At 49.2% G+C, this 17072-nt stretch overlaps 3 protein-coding genes across 4 annotated transcripts in view; 2 read left to right on the top strand and 1 right to left on the bottom strand.

The window, feature by feature from the left end:
• The first annotated feature begins 970 nt into the window (after positions 1-970).
• LOC110313089 (olfactory receptor 226-like) lies at positions 971-2034 on the top strand. Its single transcript, XM_021187131.1, has one exon. The coding sequence runs from the start codon at positions 1031-1033 to the stop codon at positions 1967-1969; it is 939 nt and encodes a 312-aa protein (XP_021042790.1). The 5' UTR covers positions 971-1030; the 3' UTR covers positions 1970-2034.
• Positions 2035-9244: 7210 nt separating this feature from the next.
• Sprn (shadow of prion protein) lies at positions 9245-13375 on the top strand. The gene is made up of 2 exons (XM_021186916.2): positions 9245-9449; positions 10308-13375. Exon 2 carries the CDS (start codon positions 10322-10324, stop codon positions 10763-10765), a length of 444 nt encoding a protein of 147 aa, XP_021042575.1. The 5' UTR covers positions 9245-9449; positions 10308-10321; the 3' UTR covers positions 10766-13375.
• Mtg1 (mitochondrial ribosome associated GTPase 1) overlaps positions 13213-17072 on the bottom strand; it is a 13488-nt gene continuing 9628 nt past the window's right edge. The window contains exons 9-11 of one of the 2 annotated variants that reach the window (XM_021215778.1): positions 16605-16686; positions 14131-14243; positions 13213-13836 (exon numbers count right to left, since the gene is read on the bottom strand). In XM_021215778.1, coding sequence (XP_021071437.1) covers positions 13718-13836; positions 14131-14243; positions 16605-16686 — 314 coding nt within the window. In that variant the 3' untranslated portion in view covers positions 13213-13717. The remainder of the gene's footprint in view (positions 13837-14130; positions 14244-16604; positions 16687-17072) is intronic. The other variant, XM_029547964.1, reaches the window with a different exon arrangement.

Below are 17072 nucleotides of genomic sequence, written 5' to 3'. Positions count from 1 at the left end.
ACACTTTCCACTCATTCTCCAACAGTAAATTTGCTCCTTGGGAAACACAGGGTGGGGGGAATGAATTCTGACTCACCAGTGTCTGGGCCAATTTAGCACATCAAATGTGGAGGTGAAGTCAGTCAATCACACACCTGTAACCCCAGTACTCAGGAGGTTGATGTTGGAAGGTACTGAGTCTGCTGTCCACCTTGGCTACAGATGCTGTCTCGGGGAGAAGAGAACGGGAGAGGAGAAAGGAAAGGAGACACGATTATAAAGTAGAGTGAGCGATCTCCCCTCTGCAACCTCCATTTGGTGGCCCTGTGTCTAGTGGAAGCATGGCCTTTCACTCTGACCCTCCTGGGCCATGAGGGATCCCCTGGCCACAGGAAAAAGCATGAACCCACCAAGGTACCTGAGTCTTCAGACAGGATAGCAGACAAAAGCCAGGCCCTATGGTCTCTGGGCAGCACATGAGGCCAAGCAAGTTTTTCTAGAACTGTATGTGAGCATGTCACATGGTATGAGCTTGTGTGTGCATGTATGTATGTGTGTGTATGCACATTCCCAGTACGTATGTATGTATGTATGTATGTATGTATGTATGTATGTATGTATGTGTATGCAGCTGGAAAGCATATGCCTGTGTATTAGGTCAAGGAGGGTTACACATATTCACAAATGTGTAATAAGAGGGGTGTTCCTGCTCATACTGATGTTCAGAGACCCCATTGCTCAGGTGTCAGCCCTTGGTAGATGTGGAAGTGAGTTTCAAGATGGAAATGAAGAGAGAACTGTAGCATATCCTGAAAGTGCACAGTGAGAATTTTCTCTGACCCATCCCTGCAAACAAGGCTGACCTGCCCTGGGAGCCCCAGCAGAGATGTCCCTTGGTCCTGGGACAGTGTGGCAGCACTTGCCTTTGAGACTTCAGCAGGGCCTCCAACAGATCTGACCAATAAAACAGTGACCTGGGCCTATCACACGGGGCACTTGAGGGCAATTGTTCCAGGGTGCTCAGTAGTAGCCTTTCCAGCTAGAAAGGACCATGAGCAACCGTAGCAACAACACTTTGGTGACAGAGTTTGTTCTTCTGGGTTTCCCAGAGCTGTGCCATCTACAAGGGCTGCTATTTGGGTTATTCCTCATCATCTATGTGGTGACTGTCCTAGAGAACCTGGTCATTGTGGGCACCATCAGTGCTAGCCGGCAGCTACACATACCCATGTACTTCTTCCTAGCCAATCTGTCTGTGCTCGAGACCCTCTACACCACAGTCACAGTGCCCAAGCTGCTTGCTGGCCTCCTAGCAGGGGCAAAAACCATCTCCTTCTCAGGGTGCCTCACCCAGCTGTTCCTCTTCCTTTCGCTGGGCTCCTCTGAGTGTTTCTTACTGTCCACTATGGCCTGTGACCGGTACCTGGCCATCTGCCGCCCACTGCACTACCCAGTCATCATGGATTCAAAGCTGTGCCTGCATCTAGCTCTTAGTGCCTGGCTTGGGGGCTTCTTGGCCTCCTTTGTGTCCACAGCTCTCATCTCCCGCCTCAGGTTCTGTGGCCCCAATGCCCTCAACCACTTCTTCTGTGATGTCTCACCTCTGCTGCAACTATCCTGCACAGACACCGCTGCCATTGAAATGCTGGACTTTGTGGCAGCTCTAGCAGTACTTGCAACCTCTCTGATAGTGACTTCAGTCTCCTATGCCCGCATCATTGCCACTGTCCTGAGGATTCCAGGAGGGGCAGGCCGCAGGAAGGCCTTCTCCACCTGTGCCTCTCACTTGGTGGTGGTCTTGATCTTCTACACCACCACCACTTTCATGTATGCCCGGCCTCATGCCATAAGCTCCTTCGACCTCAACAAGCTGGTATCTGTGATTTACTCGGTGGTGACCCCCCTGCTGAACCCTATAATCTACTGCCTGCGGAACCGTGACATCAGAGAGGCACTTACCAAGCTCCTGCAGCCCCTCAGGTTCCCCTGAATGCCAGTTGCTGGAACTGTGGGTCCCTCTGCTCAGCTCACAGAGATGCCCCACCAGCCAACGGGGGCTGTGCTCTTCCTCGTCCATGCCGACAAGTCCCTCCTTCCCCCACAAGTTAGAATATCCAAAGGCACATGTGACTATTAGCCAGCATCAAACAAGAAGTGACCAAGATCTAGAGACTCTAGACTCTACCAGAAAACTCAGCCCCGACCCAGGGACAGCTGCTTTTATTAGCAGCCCAGGCAGGCCCTTTGTACAGAAATGTTCAGTCTCTACTGAAGCTGAATCCCCAGGCAGCTCCCTGTCTAACACCACTTCCCTCAGCTCTGAGGATTGGCACTTTATGCCCTTTCCCTGACCAGTCTTGCAAACCTCACTTCTGAGGCTCTGGGGTTGGCCTTCTTCCCATGACATCTCATCTTCTGAGCTTAGACCCTAAGACAGTCAGCTCAGAGGAGAGATCAAGGACTCTTGAGTCAGGTGGAAGGATTCCAGCAAGTCCAGGCAGCACCATTGAGTATGCCCCCTTCTCACAAAAGCAAGGATGGCTTATAACATGCTCTCGTGTGAAGCTCAGAGGGTCCGACGAGTAAGGGACATGCACACGCCTGCGTTTGCTTAATTTTGTGAGGCATCAAGACAGAACCCGTAGTGCAAGCATTTCCCTTCCTGGTGGCTGTCACTGTTATCCAGGACAAGTTCTTTCTTGGTTTTGTGGTTGTCCTTTTCTTCACGACAGTCACCTAGAATGGCGAGTTTCACTTGTGTCTTTGGAAGCGTTTAACAGATACTTCAAGTCTGTGCAAATATTCTGTGTTGTTTTTACAGCCTGTGCCTTAATGTTTTACCTTGTACTTGTGACATTCCATCAAGGTGCATGTATATTTAGGATTGTCTTGTCACTCATAAATGTAACCATAACTCATAAACATAATAACTCATAAATGTAATCATTAAGAAGCACCCCTCCATCTCTGGCACTGATGTCTGCCTCAACACTGCAAACCTGGATTCTGCTTTGGTTTAATACAGCCATGTCATCTTCCTTTCGGTGTCTGTGTGATGCACACTTTGTTCCCGTGCTGCCTTTTCATCTACTGACTGTGAAAGTGCAGGGTTGTTTTTACGCCCTCCCTTGTTCCTGAATAATGGCACAGCGACTTTGTACTTATTGATGAGCTTCAGGCCCCATAGCTGGGCAGATTCTGATCTATTCTAACCTGACTCTGCTGCCCGTAGACTACTTCCCAGCCACTTCCCAGACAGGTGGCCATCTTGGCCATCTTGGTTTTACCCTGGCCTCCTTCTTTATCTGTGTCCTGATGGCTACTCACTGAGACCCTCTCTGTGGCTTTCTCTGGGCTCACAGTCCTGCCTTTTCCTCCTCTGCCCAACTATAGACTAATTGGCTCTTTATTGGCCAATCAGAAGATGATGGAGAACAATGGTTAACAAAATGAGTCAGGAGATGCTTCATAATGATAACAACACCAAAATTCAGACTGCACCCAGGTCTCTGGGTACAGAAGTCAGCATTCAAATACACAGTGCCCCCAAGCATCCCACAACCACTCTCTCTCTACTCCTGACCTGTGGTCCAGGCAGGGACTGCACAAAGCACACTTCTGCCACACCAGAAGCTCTGTTAAGAACTCAGCAGTCACCCTGTTTATGCTTTGTCGGTAACTTGTGTGTCCTCCACTTCCATAAGCTTTGAGCTTTTCCTGCCTGGTTTGCAAGTGTCTTCCGTGTGTTTCTCTTTGTATCTGCTGCCTTTGGTGTCTGCAATGCTTCCAGAACTCGTGGCTCACACCGTCATCAATTTGTGAAATATATCAGCCCAGCCTTTCTCAAACACTGCCTTCATTTCCTCTTTGCTTGCTCCAAAACTACGTGTGTGTCAGACCTTCTTACTACAGTCCCTGTTGCCTCACATTCTGAACTATAGACTCCCTTTCTGGACTTTCCCCCCAAGTCTTCCAGGTTCCTAAGTCTCTCTTCAACTATGTCTGGATTTTTTTTGGGGGGGAGGGGGAGTGTTTGGTTTTATTTTGTTCATTCTACGAATTTGTTCTTTTTCTAGGTAAAAAAGAAACAAGAAAAAGAAAGTAAATAAAAAGAAAAAACTCTCATAATGATCAATCATCACAAAATGCACTTGTGACCACATGTGTAGAGTAGTATCCCCATTCACCAATCAAGCAGTTCTGCAGCTAATACAAGGTGGAGTCTTCTGATTCAGTTAAACTCTGACACTGACTGCTTGGAGTTAGCTCCATTCCTACATGTCTCAGCTGAATGCCTGACAGCCCCACGTACGTCAGAGGCCAGCTCCAAGCCCTGGGAGTTTCTGATGTATTTATCTGTATTATCTGTATTTCTCATGAAGCAACTACATGTGGGGCTTTCCATGATCCCTTACTTCGGTACTGCTAATTTGCTAAAGGAGCCTGCTGAACTCTGGGGAACATTTGTTTACATGTGCCAGCTTAATTACTAGAACCTCAATGGGGCTGGTTGGGCTGCTTAGTCAGCAAGGTACCTGCCTTGCAAACACATAAATTTCATCCCTAAAACCCACATTTAAAAAAAAAAAAAAGCCAAGCATGGTAATACATGCCTATAATCTCAGTGCTGGGGAGGTAGAGACAGGCACGCACCTGCGACTCACTTGTCAACCAGCCTGGCTACTACTTGGCAAGCTCTAGGACAGTGAGAGACCCTGTCTCAAAAACAAAACTATGACTCCCAAAGAACACCTGAGGTTTTTATCTGACCTACACACACACGTACACGAACATGCACACATACTCACCTGCATACACATGTGTACCTGCACACTCATGAACACATGCACACAAAGCATAAAAGAATCATAGGAGATGCAGAAGCACAGTGGGCAAGGAGTCTGTGAGTCGTGTCCTGGGTCTCCTATCTGTCCCTTACCCAGATGGGACTGTGTTCTTTTTACTGCCATTTGCAGTTTCCTAATATCTTTAAGATTTATTTACTTTTATATGTGTGTGGATTTTGCCTGTATATATGTATATCCATGTGAGTGTTTGGTGCCCACAGAGGCCAAAAGAGGGTGCCTAGAACTGGAGTTAGAGATGGTTGTGAGCTGCCTGGCTACATGGGTGCTGGAAACTGATGCAGGGTCCTCTGCAAGAGCAGCAGATGCTATTGGCTGCTGAGTCATTGTTCCAGCCCGAGCCTTAGTATCTTCCTTGGCTTTCTGGAAGTTTTCTTGGGTGTTCTAGGCCTTTCCTTGTCGTCTTCGGAATCTCTTGGATTCTTTATTAGCTTGATAGTACCATTTTAAAATGCCATGAACAAGGTCATTTAAACAACAAAAATTAATATTTCACTTTAATTTGGCAGGTGGGGTCCTCCAAGGCCCCCTTTCTTGCCTTAAGGATGCCATATCCTCACATGTTGGTTCTTCTCTCTGTACACATCATCTCCTTGGATCATGGTTCTTATGACCCTGTTACTTCCTTAAATGAGGATGCTATTATGAAACACAGCCACATTCTCAGGTGTTTGGGATTAGGATACAAACAAATGGGAACAACTCAGCTTCTACCAAGTGCGTCTAAAGACATCCTGGGAAGGGCTGATGAATGCAGGACAGTCTTACTCTTGAGGTGGCATTAAAATTCACAGGACAAACTGGGCGTAGGGACACAACCTTTAATCCCAGCACTTGAGAGGCAGAAGCAAGTGGATCTCTATAAACTCAAGGCTAGGCTGATCTACACAATGAGTTCCACGCAGGAAATGGAACCTTCCAGGAACATGTGAGTCAAAGATACATGAAGTTCTTAGCAGTGTCCAGAGAAGATGGACCAACAGCACCAGTAGCTGTCACCTCTAAGGACAGGACAGGACAGCTGAAAAACAGACACCCTCGGGAGAGGTTGGCAGGCACGCACTGGAGTTTCTAAGAATAATTTAGGCACCAAAGCATGGAGAAAGACCACTCCACATGGGGAATGCTTGGTTTCAGACCCAGAACAAGGGACTGAAGTGCATATTTTACCAAAGCAGACCTCACCTCCAGGTTCTCCCAGCATCCCTCAGTCCCTGACTGGCATACCCTGCCCCCAACCTTGAACTTTCCAGCCCAGGAGCTGGCTGCCCTTCCCCTAGAGGCTCCTTCCTATATAATCCTGATATATATCCTCTCTCTCTCTCTCTCTCTCTCTCTCTCTCTCTCTCTCTCTCTCTCCCTCCCCCTCCCCTTTCTCTTCTCCCTCCCCTCCCCTTTCCTCTCCCCTCTCTTCACTCCTCCCCTCCCCTCTCCCCTTGCCTGCCTAGCCTTGCCTCTCTCCTCTAACCGTACCCTTTCTCTTTCTCTTCTCCCTCATCCACCTTTCCCCATGGTGACTTCTCTGGTCTCAATCGCTAGGACCAGTGAACTTGCCCAAGAGCAGTTTCCCAATAAACCTGCCTTTAATACAATTTAATTTGGCTTAAATTGGCTCATTTCACCAGCATGGAAGAAATAACCTATCAGGAAATACTCCCTGAACCCCAGGAAATGTGAGCACAGTCCTTCTTAGAGAGAGAGAGAGAGAGAGAGAGAGAGAGAGAGAGAGAGAGAGAGAGAGAGAGAGAGACCAAAAACGATTAACACTGGTTAGTGCTGAGCAGAACTGCAGTCTAACTCAAATTAGGGACTGCTGGGTCTGAACAGCATACACAACATGATGCAGTGGTGAGAAGCCATCTGAGGTGGGACTGAGTGCCACTTTAGCAGTCAAAAGTCCTTGGCATTATTATCCCATCTCCAAGAACTCCAAAAAAAGGTTGGCTTGGACATAGAGTGCCACTCTGGAGGGCTTGTCTAGCTCCAGAGGAAAAGCTGAATTACAAGCAGAGTTCCACAAGGTGGGGAGTTACTTTAAGTTAAAGAGAGAAATGGCAGTCACTTCTGGGTTGGAGCCGTCAATCAGGGAAGTTACTAAAAGAGCTCCCAGAGGAGTAGGGGCACTTTATGTCACTAGATAGAGAGCTAAGTTGTGGGAAACTGGAGGCCTTGAAGGGTGGGACATGTTCAAAAGGCTGCATCCACATGGGGCTTCCCCACCCCACAGACAGGCATTTGAAGATGCAGAAAACTAGGACCATCTGGTGCAGTTTGTAGTCTGCCCTATCCTGGAATGCAGGGCAGCTGACAGAAGCTCTAGTTAGTAAGCAAATACAACCAAGGTCAAACAGTTAAGATAAACAGCACCCAGCCCACACAACCTCCACTCTCACCAGATGATATGAGCCCAGGTGGCCTCAGAAGGGCTGGTCAGCAGAGGACAGCATCTTTCATTGCTCTCCATATGACTGACCCCTGAAAGAATGAGAACCCTGTCCTCTTTTTAGAAAAAAAAATCAGAACATTCCCCTTCCCCTTTCTTTAAGATAATTTATTTGTGGTGTGTGTGTGTGTGTGTGTGTGTGTGTGTGTGTGTGTATACATGCAAGTGTATATGTGTACATATGTGTGCAAATGCCCATAGAGGCCAGAAGAGGGAGTTAGATCCCTCAGAGCTGGAGTTACAGGAGATTGTGAGCTGCCTGATGTAGATCCTGAGGACTAAACTCTGGTCCTCGTGATTGAGCAGTGTTTCTAACTACTATCTCAAGTAAATAATTCAATTCCAAGGTCAGTTTTCTAGCACCCCCTATAAATGGGGTTGGAGGATCAAATGTTTTGTCTTCCTCTTCTGAGACAATTATGGCTTTTTTTCTTCCTTAGTCCATCAAGCAGGAGCATGTGCTGGCAGATTTTGACTCTGCAAGAACACTTCCTAATGCCCCAACAGCATTTTTTTTTTTTTTTTGCTAAAATTTTAAGAGCTTCTGTGTCTATTAAAATATCAAGTCCTAAATGCTATTCTTGCCTCCATGGGCACCTTGCAGCCTGGCCCAGTGGAAAACGACCCTGCCTTGTGTTTCCTACTGAGTCTGATCCTCTGTTCTCTTTAGAACAGCCCTCCAGTGTTAGAACCTTTACCTTCACAGTCTTTGGCTCTTGCAGGATACAGCCTTGGCTTTGTGACTCAATGCATCTCTTCTTTTTTCCAGGAACAAAAATGTTTTGATCAGAACATTCCTTTCTAGTTGCCTGTATTCTTTTTAGTTATAAGCATAGTGTCTGCTCTGCTCTGGTCATTCTGAGTGTGTGTGTGTGTGTGTGTGTGTGTGTGTGTGTGTGTGTGTGTGTGTGTGTTACTGTTGTAAGTTTCCCTCTGGGTTCTCAAAGCTCTTGGGTTAGGTTTTTATACCTTGTTACTGTTTTAAGTTTCCCTCTGGGTCCTCAAACCTCTTGGGTTAGGTTTTTATGCCTTTGCCTTATGCTTTTGTTTTGCAGTGAGCCTTGAATGTCTAAGACACCATGTTTGCCCTTCACATTTTAACATGAAGCAGGGAAGCGAAGGGCGCCTGGAAGCTCTCCCTGCCTAAACTAAATGGGGACATCCACCAGCCTTTGGGCTGGGAAGGAGGGTGCTTGTAACTTGGCAATAAAAGCTCAAAAGCACAGTGGCTTCGATGAGAAGAGCTCCATACAGTAACCACCCCCTTCCTCTCCAGGTTTTGCCCCCACCCATTAGGCTCCATACCAGGCCTCAGCCAGGACGGGGCAGCTCCCAACCGCTCAGACTGTATCTTGGGCCTTGGAAAGCAAGTCTGACCCAGATGAAAGCCGTTGTGGCCGTCTAAAGCTGAGGTTACACTTACCCTACAAAGGCAGGGAAGCACTGCGACCAGTCAGCTTGAAAATAAAGGAGGGGCTGGGTCTCCTGAGGCCTCTTTTCAGAAGGTTCAGGAAGGTCAGATCAACAAAGGTCTAGTGCTATTGGGATCCTCATGGCTGTAAATCAAACTTCCCAGAGGGCCATCTGGCAGGATGTTGGAAGCCCTACACTACACGCCTGGAAAGTCAGCCCAGTGGTCCTTATGGCTGGCAAAGAGAAGTGGAGCTGAGGTTCCATCAGAAGAATGGGAGAGGAGGTAGATAATTCATAAGAACCATAAGAATCGATTCGGTGGGCAGGTAGGGAGAACGGAGAGGAAGAGGCCATGAGCAAAACTGCTGGACTTACAGGAACAAGAACATACTGTATATCCTGGGGGTTGGGGCTAGTGGACATAGGGAAAAGAGAGATTGGGCAAGGCTGGAGGGTGGCGGGGGTGGGGAGGTGGGGGGGATGGGATAGGAGGATGCTGTATGCAGTGCAGCGAGGATGGGGGCCGGGCAATGAGAAGGGCTGTGGCTGTGCTTTTCTGAGCTTTCAGTATCTCCTCCCTTCACGTCTCCCGGGGCTGAGCCTCCGCGGCTGCCCGCCCCTAATCTTCAGGCGGAGGCTTCAGCAAAATCCAGTCCTGAGCTCTGCCTAAGGAAAAGGGTCCTCGCTGCCGCTTTCCGCTTGGCCGGCCACGGCCCCAAAATCGCTCATCGGACCTAGGCTTGTGACCAGTAAGTAGGGGAGGTGGATGAACCCAGTGATGCTGGGAGGGAGGGGGCGGGGAGAGAGGACCTGAGGAGGATGGAGCCGCCGCCGCCACCGAAATGGCTGGTCCACAGCCAGCAGGAACCCATCCTGATCGGTTTACCTGTCCAGGCTACTGGCCTGGGCAAACCCAAAAAGGGTGGAGCTGGAGCGGGGAAGAGATGTAATTACCTAGGGTCTGGGCCTGCTGGGCGGTTCACCCATCATTAGTTGTTTGCGTTGCAAGGAATCACTGATCTGGATTCTGACCCCCGCCCTCGCCCACCGCATTCAGCCACAGCCTCTGGCTGAAAAGACTATCTAGTAAGGCATCAGGAGATCCAGATGCCAGAGCAAAAGTCGCAAGGCCGTCCATTCTAACCATAATCTGGGTGTATTGAGGATTCCAAACTAGAGTCCTAATCCACTAATCAGTCCCTTCCAGAGACTCGTGTGCAGAGCGGGGGATTTTTGTCCCCCCCCCCCAAGGCCTGAGCCCCACCGCAGGAGCTCCGCAAACCCCATTCTGGGATCCAGCTCCACCCTACCACAATAGAAAAACGGCTGCCCTGTTGTTAAACCCTTTCCCCTCCACCCGGTTATACAGCAGGAACCCAAAACCAAAGTCCTGGTACTGGAGGTTAAAGAACCCCTTCCCCAACCCTGAGCCCACTGTCCTCCAAGATGCTGGGAGCCCTCTATCGAATTACCACAAAACCAGAGGCTGTAGGTGTCCCCGGGTCCGGATGAGCCTATTCCCAGGCCCTGATACCCTCTTGCCCTGGTCCTAAGCCAAGCTCCACCCCTGTACAGAAGCTGAAGCCCCTTCCACCCTCTTCTCGCAGATCTGCCCAGTAGGATGAACTGGACTGCTGCCACGTGCTGGGCTCTGCTGCTGGCCGCCGCCTTCCTCTGTGACAGCTGTTCGGCCAAGGGCGGCCGCGGAGGCGCTCGAGGCAGTGCCCGGGGGGTGCGCGGAGGTGCACGCGGGGCATCAAGAGTGCGCGTAAGGCCGGCGCCCCGCTACGGCTCCTCTCTGCGTGTGGCGGCTGCAGGGGCAGCAGCAGGGACTGCAGCGGGTGTGGCTGCAGGCCTTGCCACCCGCTCTGGCTGGAGGAGGACCTCAGGGCCTGGAGAGCTAGGCCTGGAGGACAATGAGAACGGAGCAATGGGAGGCAACGGGACCGACCGAGGAGTCTACAGCTACTGGGCCTGGACTTCCGGCTCAGGGTCCGTGCACAGCCCACGTATTTGTCTGCTACTGGGCGGTACCCTTGGTGCCCTAGAACTGCTTCGGCCCTAGACCAGGCTAAGCTCCATCCCAGGTCTAGCTCCTAGTCTGTCTTAAGACCCCTAGGGCCCACCCTAATGGCCTCCTGCCCAGGGGGTGACTTCATTTTGCTGACTATGATTCCCCAGCCCAGACAACAGTCTGGCCATTCTGGGCCCACAGGCCTCTTGCAATTTGTGGATGTCGGTTACTCGATTGTCCATCCCAGTCTCCCAGTCTTCCACTCTGGCAGGATCTAACAGCTCTACTACCAGAGAGGCAGGCTGCCCTCCACTCTCCTGAGCTGCCCAAGCAGGCATGCCTGTCTGCTTGCCCACCCTGACAGGAGAACATGAACAATGCTGACCACTAAGAAGAGGCCATCCTTGGGTGAGCCCGTCTGATTCTGCCACTAAAGCCCCCAAAGACCTTGAGCCTCCCATGGAAGCCGAGGGGGAAAACCACTTCCCTCCGGACCTAACGATTTGATGAAGAGAGCATTCACTTGGACTGCAGTGTGAGAAATGTCAGGTGCTAACCACCTGCCCAGAGCAGGTCCTAATGATGTCATAGCTCAGAAAACATCCAGAGCAGTAGAATATCCATCCCAGGACACCCACTGTGGTCCTCCTACAACATGCTATCAAAGCCAAGTAGTGTATTTCTTCCTGGCAGACTGCCTAAGAGACCTTGTGTCAGAAGGGTTTTCCACTTGAAGCCACTTGGTCCTAAAATCCACCGAGGGTAGGGGTTTTGAATCCACTTTCAAAAACATTCCATTCCGTTTGAACTTAAGGGTCATGAGTGAGGGTCACTTGGGTATAATACCAATCCTGCTGGGGGCTTCTTTATAACCCAAACTGCATTCCCATAGTTCCAGTGGATAGCAGCATTTCATGTTGGGAGACCCCTCCCCTGGAAACGGATTGACCTGGGGGTCGGGGGGAGGTGAGACAGAGCATGGTACAACTGACAGCTGGCAAACTGAACAGTGGAAGGGGCAGCAGTTCTCCAGGCCCACTGCTGCCAGAACAAAGCTAGCAGACACCGAAGAACCAGCCTCAGCAGGTTGTGAGCATGGGTTAATGCTACTAGCTTTCTGACCATTCATATACACCCTGAGAACAGAGCTGATGTGCTGAGTGGCCTCAGAGAGCTACCCTATAATCCTCACAAGAATCTACCTTTAAGCAGACTGGCTTCTTGCTGTTCCAGGGGCCCACTAGCACATCTGTGCCAAATGGAGTGATGGGTCTTGGGACTCAGTCAACATATACAGTGCTAGCTCAGCATACCTCTGGTTAGTGTACAGGTTTCAAGGCTATTGGCAGGGCCCTAGCCAAGCATTTTCTTGACCAACAAGTTGCAGGATGCGGCTCCCTGCAACTTCTATTCTCACTGCCGGTGCTCATAGGCACAGTCAGCCCAGATGCTCCTATGTCCCCAATAGACCAAGCTCAAAACCACCAAGACCAGCAAGCTAAGGGCCAAGCCCACTAGGGTCCTCAAAGGCAGGTGCTGATGCATCAAGTCTGGTATAGGGAGAGCCACCAGAGCCCCTTCAACTTGTCCAACACCCATGAGGTTGGACTATATGGACCAGACCTTCACATACCACAGAGTATCATGTGCTAGTTCTGGGCATTGTGGCATTATGAACACATCACCTTTTAATGATTATTTTACATTCACCAATCTGACTTCTCCAGAGTGTTTAGCATCTGGCACAGCCACACATCTTTCAACACCTTCTCCACTAGCAGGAACTATAGATGCTGAGGGAGAATCTCAGAAGAGACTTATTATACTGCAGCCACAGCAAGAGGCAAGAGTGGAAGGCTACCCCTGCTATCAGCCACCCACGAGAAGCAGAGAGCCTGCTGAGCATCCAAGCACTGGTTCAAGCAACTATGGAAAGCTCAGGTCAATACTGAACAGAAGAGACTAGAACTCCTGAGCAGGGACAGCCTAGCTGGACCAACAGCACTTCCTATGTGTATCAATCAACCCCTTGCCTTTTCTTTTTAGTCAGCAAGCTGCTGGCAGCAAAATCTTCTAGGTGCCTACAGGTATGTGGAGGTCAACCATGCTGGTACATGCCCTCTGCAGTGCCCTGGCAGCCACCATGTTTTCAATGGCTAGACTGTGAGCCCCTTCCAGTGATCCTCTGGCCTGTACAAAGATGAGCTACAGCAGAAGGCCTCCTGAGGTACAGGTCCTGAAGTGCAAGGGGAGATGACATTCTTGGACTTCACTGCTGCAAACCTCCTGTCCATGTCTGTGCACTTTATCAGTGAAGAGTTTGTTGTGAAATAAAGCCCTCTGCTGGTAACAGTCTTTTCCCTCATTGCAGGACTTTGAGACATTTGAGAATCTGACTTAGGAACCCCAGCCCCCTAATCTACCAATCCTCAGCATTCATTGGAAGAAGGAGATTTAACTTAGGGGCTCACCATACTAAGTGCCAATGAAAACGCCATCAGAAAATAAGTCTTTTAATCGGGTGTCATGGCACACACCTGTATAATCCCAGCACTCAAGAGGCTAAGGCAGAAGGAATGTGTTTGAGACCAGCCCAAGCCACATGATGAAACTTTGTCTGAAAATGACAAGAAAATAAATAAAGTAAAATAAGAGAAGCCAGAGAGAGATTTTTTTTTAAAGTGGGCCTTTTAACCCTTTTTTTTTATTACAGATTATAACTTAGACTCCTCTGAGATAGCATTCTTCTCTTACTTGAGACTGAGAAAACCTCCTGACCAAACCACATACACAGTACTCCTGGGGCCTGATGGTAGTAACCAGGACTGACCAGGCTCTAATAGACAAGAGAATACAGCGCCCTTTGGAGCTGGGGCCTGAGTCTCAGGTACCAGCACAGAAAGCTTTTGAATTGGAGGAACAGTTCTAAGCATTAAACACTCTAGCTGTAGTCACATGGACTATGCAGCAGACCATACTCCAGCCAGCCAGGGGTCAATGTCATCAGCAAGCAGGTATAATGTCACGGTCCAGCATCACCTGGCCCAACAGGCCACGGCGGAAGGTCCGGAGGAAGTCTCGGGCTGCCATGGCATAATCAGGCTGGATAACATTGACATTCCCTGAGGACAGAGGATCTAATGAGAAAGGGGCCCCTAAGACAGCCCAGTCCTAAGAGACCACTAGAGGCACCCCCTGACACCTAGGGAACAGGGCATGTTCAGGAAGAACACAGGCATCATACCCACCCAGCACTGTCCAGAGCTAGTGCCACCCTCCAAAGCCTAAACTACGAAGTCCTTCTGCCCTAGAAATTTCCACAGTGCCCTGCCCATAGGTTTTCTTCTGTGTCTTACTCTTGTCCCCAAAAGAAGACAGAGCAAGGGCCTCGTGCCATACCATGCAGCCTCACCCACCTGTGCCTGTGAGAACCTTCACTTTCCGTGTCTTCCCCAGCTTGATAGCCACGTTCTTCAGCACCCACTCTATTTGGTCACAGGCGTTGGCCAGGGCGTAGTGCTGCACATACCTGGAAGGCCACAGCTCAGGTCAGACTTGTGAGGCTCCAAGCCTGAGAAGGAGTCACACTCACCCACACCTCAGATGAGCCAGCTCCTGGGTTCCTGGGAGGAGCAGATTACTTTCAGGCAATTTAGTGCTCCAGAACAAGGCTCACAGAATCTTACAGAAAAGTAAGGACTCATCACCTATCTGTGTAAAATTCAAATGCCTGGCACCCAGTCAAAAGTGACCAATCCCTCACCAAGACAGTACAGAAGTGTCCACAGACAGACAGACAGACAGACAGCATGGATTCCCAGCAAAGGCAGAAGGACAATTTAGTGAGGAAAAGTTTTCAACAAAATTTTCTGAACAGCCAGTCATCCATGTGCAAAACTAAGAACTTCATAGTTGCACCATACACTAGGCATATGTTGATACATGGCAGAAGTGGGTCATACACCTAAATGTGATACCTAAGTTGCCACTCTCCAAGAAGAAAACAAAACTCTGTGGCCTCAGGCTAGGCATAGTTCTAGATATGAAGCAGCACCATTATGAAGTACAGTGTTACTAGGTCAGACTTCTAAAACTAAGAACACAGTGTTAACAGAAGAAAAGACAAGGCCTAGGCTCCTGAAACTTTTGTGTAGACCTCATCCCTCGTGCTGCAACTTAAGGATAAGAAAATGGGTTGGGAGGAAGCTCCGCAGTAGAACACACACTTACTATATTCAGCCCCAGGTTCAATCCCCAGCATCGAGAGACAGAAACAGAGGAGGCCGAATATGGTGGTGCATGCCTTTAATCTCAAATGCAGGAGGCAGAGGCAAACAGATTTTTGTGAACAGTCTGGGCCATGTAGAGAGACCATGTCTCAAAAAACAAAAACAAAAAGGGATGGTGGTCTGAAGAGATGGCTCAGTGGTTAAGAGTACTTACTGTGCTTCCAGAGAACTTGGGTTCAATTCCCAGTGTCCACATGATGGCTGTAATACCAGTTTCAGGGGACTGAACACCCTTTTCTGGCCTCCATGGGCACCAGGTAAAACACCCACACACATAAAATAAAATTTTTATTTCACTTTTTAAAAAAGATTTATTTATTTAATGTATCTGAGTACAGTGCCACACCAGAAGGGGGCATCAGATCTCATTACAGATGGTTGTGAGCCACCATGTGGTTGCTGGGAATTGAACTCAGGACCTCTTGAAGAGCAGTCCGTGCTCTGAACTGCTGAGCCATCTCTCCAGCCCCAAAATAAAATTTTTAAATGAGAAAAATATTTAATAGACATTTTCCCAGAGAAGATACATTGATAGCCCCACGGACACAGGAGTGTGCACCAAACCCTGCAGACTGAGAGGCTAAAGTTAAGACTGGCCAGGGCTGAGAGATGGCTTGGAGGCTAAGAGCGCTTGTCGCTCTTGCGGAGGACCTAGGTTAGACTCTCAGCATCCCCATGACTGCTCACAGTGGTCTATAATGCCAGGTCTAGGACATGTGATGCCCTCCTCTACAGGCGCTGCATGCATATGCTGTAAAGACATGCAGGCAGGAAGGAAGGCAAAATGCATAAACATTAAATAAAATAATTAAACCCAAAAGTATAAAATAAAAATAAAAGACTAGCCACAAGTGTAAAACGGATTCAGGAAAGTGTAGACCCCTGTTCTCTGCTAGGTAGTGTATGGTACAGTCCAATGCTCTGGAGAACAGCTCAGCAGTTCTGTAGGAAGCTAAAGCTCACCATTACCGAGTGGCTTAGACATTCTCCTACATTTTACCCAAGACGAGTAGAAACTCACATCAAGTTAAGCCTATACACAAATGTTTCCAGAAGCTTTTTTTATAGCAGCCAAGAATTACACACACCCCATGTCCACCAGGGTGAACAGATAAACTAAGTGTAGGTGTCTGGGTGATAGACAATGAGCCAGGCCATCAAAAGGAATGTAGAGCCTGGGAGGCTCGGGATGCTGGTGCTGCCCAGGAGGGGAAGTATGGGGGGGGGGGCGACCTGTCCAACATCACTGACAGAATTCTCATCTTCTCCACTCACCCACAGGGGCTTAGGGAAGTGACAAAGTGAACAAGGGCCATGCTACATATGCAGCCCAGCCTGGCTTATGATGCCCTCTCTCAGCATAACACGTACTAGGATCTGGGACATGGACCACCACACCCAGCAGAATGTCCGCTGTCTTGGGTGACAATATGATGTGGTCATATATCAAAACTTATCAAATCACACACTTGTAATTATATATATATATATATATATATATATATATATATATATATTCCCTTAATGACATATTTGTAAAACCATACCTAGACAGCATGAGCAAGCAGGAAGCCACAGCCCCCATACCCACTGCCACTCACCCAAAGAGCCCATGCCTGTTGAGGGTGTAAAGGAGATAATCAGCCATGGTCTCTTCCCCAACAAGGTGGTCCAACACAGTTCCTGCAAGATAAGCAGCTAATGCAAGCCCATGGTACAGTGGGCATCTATGCCCCACCAAGCCTGAATTCCTCTCAGTTGAAGGCAGAAGGCCTCACACTAAGGAGCCTCCCAGCAGGTTGGCTCACAGTGTTGGCCTTCTTCCTCTATGGCATGTGGCTTGGTTGTCCAGCATGGCTTCTCTGTGTACCCCTACTGCAGGGCAGAATGGCAGCCAGTACATGCATGCTGGGAGCTAGTCACCCTTTCAAAACTGCACAAACCATCTGGTTGCAGGAAGGGTGGAGGGAGTAACAAGTGGACAGTCAAGGTCAGCAGCGGGGCAGAGGCTGCCCAGTGGACAGTCAAGGTCAGCAGCGGGGCAGAGGCTGTCGAGTGGACAGTCAAGG

This window comes from Mus pahari, chromosome 1, assembly GCF_900095145.1.
Source record: "Mus pahari chromosome 1, PAHARI_EIJ_v1.1, whole genome shotgun sequence".
Taxonomy (NCBI): Eukaryota; Metazoa; Chordata; class Mammalia; order Rodentia; family Muridae; genus Mus; species Mus pahari.
Note: the sequence above shows the minus strand (reverse complement) of the source record. Positions and strands in the feature narration are given on the sequence as shown.

Excerpts from the sequence above, each read along its gene's own strand:
- LOC110313089 (XM_021187131.1), top strand. The coding sequence starts at position 1,031 with ATGAGCAACCGTAGCAACAACACTTTGGTGACAGAGTTTGTTCTTCTG.
- Sprn (XM_021186916.2), top strand. The coding sequence starts at position 10,322 with ATGAACTGGACTGCTGCCACGTGCTGGGCTCTGCTGCTGGCCGCCGCC.